At 47.7% G+C, this 4,171-nt stretch overlaps 1 protein-coding gene across 1 annotated transcript; it reads left to right on the top strand.

Annotated features, from left to right (window-relative positions):
• Positions 1-375: 375 nt before the first annotated feature.
• Positions 376-2,675, top strand: si:ch211-207i20.2 (uncharacterized protein LOC568537 homolog; the record flags this gene model as incomplete). The annotated part of the gene is given in 5 exon segments (XM_035671450.1): positions 376-535; positions 637-695; positions 773-881; positions 962-1,330; positions 1,333-2,675. Coding segments are annotated over 5 exon segments (1,347 nt in total), but the record flags the coding sequence as incomplete, so codon positions are not given.
• Between the last annotated feature and the right edge of the window lie 1,496 nt (positions 2,676-4,171).

The raw sequence follows: 4,171 nt of genomic DNA, 5'->3' as shown, positions 1-4,171 counted from the left end.
TACAAGCAAACCTGTAAAACCTGAGACTAGTTTCAAAGCAAATCTGACCGTAAAATAACGTCACCTGTGGGACAAGAGAGACACAAAGTCCGTATTGAGCAGGTGATAATGGTCAGAAATGTACCAATAGCAGGATTAGGAGAACAGGACTCTAGAGCGGAGTTTGATACTGCGTGCTCCCTCCTGATTGGTCTGTGAGTTCAAAGATCTGTCTCTGAGGTGGAGCCTTGAAGGGCATTAATCAATAGCAAAGCCCATCAGAGGGTTTTGCACATAAACATAGAACTGACGTTGCATCCAAAATGATGTCATAAGTGTGGCTGATATTGGCGTCTGTTTGACCTCTGACCTCTAACCTCTCCCTGTGTCTTTCAGGTGCTGTTTGCCTCCGTCATGGAGACTCTGGGGAATGAGGCTCTGGGGAAGATTATGAACATCGTGGATGAAGCCAAACTGCTGGTGGAGCTGGAGTCCGGGAGGGGCGGCAAGAGACCGCAGACCAGCGTCCTCAACATCCTCAACAACGCACGTGTCGGTACGTACGCAGGCCCCGCCCCCAACAGTCAAACACTCCTATCAGGAAAGCAACCACACGATGATGTCATACTAATGTGAAGCGTGATTTGTCCGTCACAGAAGTGGAACACTCGTATGGAGTCCGACTTGAGAGCTGCGACACACACAGATCCACTCAGGTAAGACCCTGCTCACCTGTTCACCAGTGATGCGTTCCCTGACCTGATTGTGACGTCTGTACTTTGTGTCACCGCAGACCAAACCAGAGAAACCAGAGCAACCAGAGGCTTGTGACAATCCATTTGTCCTGGCGGTCACCGTTAAAGACGAACACGGCAACGTGGACCTGGGAGCCATCGCTGAGAGTGAATACCTGATCAATATCCGATCAATATCTTTCATATTTGTTTTCAAATTTTTGTTTAATCACAGTTTTTTCCTCCAGGAGCTCGAGTTGAAGCTGCTCAGCCGGTGACCTCTGACCTCCAGCAGCAGCAGAACGGTTCTAGCGATCCAGAGTTTGTGCTGCAGAGAGTCACGTGGAAATACTTAATGTGCACGACTTGTGGTAAATCCTTCACGTCTCAGAGCAACCTGAAGTCTCATTACCGCGTACACACGGGCGAGAGGCCGTTCTCTTGCAGCATCTGTGGCCGGGCGTTCCGTCAGAGGCAGAGTCTGCAGAGTCACACGAGGACGCACACCGGCGAGCGGCCCTACGAGTGTCCGCAGTGCGGGAAGTGTTTCTCCAAGCAGACGCAGCTCAAGACGCACTCAATCATCCACACCGGAGAGAAGCCGTATGGCTGCGAGGTCNNGGCCGCCGCTTCAACCTGATGCAGAACCTGCACCGCCACGCCCACACCCACACCGGCAAGAAGTTCTTTGTCTGCGGCGTCTGTGGGAAAGGCTTCACCCGCGCCGTCACGCTGAAAACGCACGAGCTCATCCACACGGGACAGAAACCCTTCAAATGTGAGGAGTGCCCCAAAACCTTCCGCCACGCCAACAACCTCAAGAATCACCAGAGGATCCACAGCGGCGTGCGGCCGTTCAGCTGCGATCTCTGCGGGAAGACCTTCCGCCAGGCGGTGAACCTGAAGATCCATCGGAGGATTCACACCGGCGAGCGTCCGTTCAGCTGCCAGGAGTGCGGGAAGACGTTCAGCCAGCAGAGCAGCCTGATCTCACACGGCCGCACGCACTCGAAGGAGCGCCCGTTCGCCTGCAGCAACTGCGACAAGAAGTTCAACAACGGCAACAGCCTGAAGCTGCACCTGCGCATCCACACCGGAGAGAAACCGTACACCTGCGACATCTGCGGCAAGACCTTCAGCCAGGGCAGTCACCTGAGGACGCACAAGAGGCACGTCCACGCCGGCGGCAAACAGTACATCTGCGATAAGTGTGGGAAGAGATACGCAGACCAACGCAACCTTAAGCTGCACAAGTGTGGCTACGCGTGAATGTGACCACAATAAATCCGTCCCTCCAGGAAGTTAAACAGCAACAAATTCAAACCAACTGAATTTGGTGATTGTTGTTTTGCCCAACCACAAATTCTACCAAACAAAGACAATCTGAAGTCAACATGCATCGCATTGTTTTTGAAAGCTGCTGTGGAATCAGATATTCTGAAGGGACGGTTTAAATTTACAGCTAAATGGAGTTTGGAGAATATAAAACTTGAATATTATGGATTAATTTTGTTAAGATGTTTAATATGAATACTTGAATTGTTGACAGGGATTGTGGGTGTCAGACAGGAAGTGGACCTGTTTTAACCAATCAGAGCTAATATGTGTTGAAGTGGGCGGAGCCTCTGTTTAAACACTACAGTACCCATGAACCTCGGTGTCCATTGCCGGGAAAACGACACCATCTAAAGCTGTGACATCATATTTTAATTGGTTAAGATAACTTCTGTCGCCTGGCAACAGAGTCTGGAGCTCTCTGATTGGACGATTCTCTCTGGGAGTCGTAGAGAGAACATATAAGCCCCGCCCACTGAAATACTGCATTCTGATTGGTTGAATTTAAGTTACGTTATTTCTGTTGCTTGTCTGTAAATGTGTACATACACATTGTTGCTTTTTATAATTTAACAGATGATTTTTTAAATTTGTTTGCTAAATAATAAAATACAAACATCTGTATCACATCTGTATCACATCTGTCCATCCAGCTGCTGCTGAGTCTTAAAGGAACAAAAGTTATTTTACACAAAGTCCATAAACCAACAACCTTTATTGTTTAATTACAATAACAATGTACAAAATATAAGTATAAAAGAGTTTTTAGAATTTATTATGACTAAACTGATGAATAAACATTGTGGCACATCAGTAAAACAGTGAATACAAATATCTAAAGGGGACATTAGAAATCAATACCTTTTTGATTTTTATATATATATATATATATATATATATACATATCAATTCATGTCTTTATTCACTGAACTGAAGCCGATCACTAAGTCTAACGAGGCTAAAATATATATATATATAATACACAGTATAATAATATAATAAAAGTAAAAAGAAATACAGGGTTTATCTTCACAAATGTAAAACTTCCAACCATCAAAGGAAAATAATATAATAATTATAATTATATATATTCTATAATCATTTATTATTTGAGTGAATTATTGACTTTATAATAACATTACTTTATTAAAACTATGTTTTAGTCTCTTTATTATAATCATCCACTAATCCAGCTGACGTCAGGCTGACGTAACCTTCAGTACGTCACCGGACCTCTCAACATGGCGCCTTTCCGCCTCGAGTTCACCTGCGGAGGATGAGAGCGGAGAGAGAACCAGAGAGCGGCCGGACCCAGCGGCCCTCTGCCGGCCTCAGGGCTCCGTGCTCCGGTAGGACGCTCCGGAGGAGGAGGAGCCGCAGCCGGACTCGTTTCTGCCGAGCAGCGCTGACAGAGAACCGGAGAGGTTAGTGACCCACAACCAGACCGGAAACCAGTGGGCTTTCCTTCAAAATAAAACGTGATTTAACAACACGGGAAACAATACGATTACCTTCAAAATAAAACCCGACAGACAATACCTTCAAAATAAAAGTGAAGATGTGTGTTTCCTGGTAGCTTCACACGGAAATGGAAAGAAGTGATGACGAGTCTTTTTCACCGGTGACCACAAACAACGAGTCCTCGCCGTGTAGCCCCTCCTCCTCTGCTGATGTCATCACTCAGGGTCGCACTGTCTGTCCGGGGGCTCAGCGGGTCACATGTTCAGCAGATGGCGAGCAGGTGGCGTGTATGCTCTGCTCCGGGTCAGATGACGGCACGCGAGGACCAATCACACGCAGCTCTGATGTCAGGGAGGCGGGGCTTAGTCTGAGAGATGATGTCACCCCAACAGACAGGATCAGTCCAAATATGGTCACAAACTGTTCGTTGGCGTGCTCAGACACCGAGGGGTCAAAGGTGAACTGCTGTCACAGACTGGAAGGTGATGGTCACTGTGGGGGCGGGGCTACCTCTCAGGTACTGAGCCTCGCCTCAGACTCTGACTCACAGGAAGAGGATTTCTCTGACCCACCAGAGGTCACCTCTGATGATGATGCCTTTATCACAGAGCCGCCGCTGGATGAGCTGAACCTCCCCGCCACCATCACCGCCGCCACCACCA

The sequence above is a fragment of the Morone saxatilis genome, unplaced genomic scaffold (genome assembly GCF_004916995.1).
Source record: "Morone saxatilis isolate NCDOM2014 unplaced genomic scaffold, NCSU_SB_2.0 Contig1, whole genome shotgun sequence".
Lineage (NCBI taxonomy): Eukaryota > Metazoa > Chordata > Actinopteri > Moronidae > Morone > Morone saxatilis.
The sequence above is the reverse complement of the archived record's forward strand: the minus strand, read 5'-3'. Positions and strand labels throughout refer to the sequence as shown.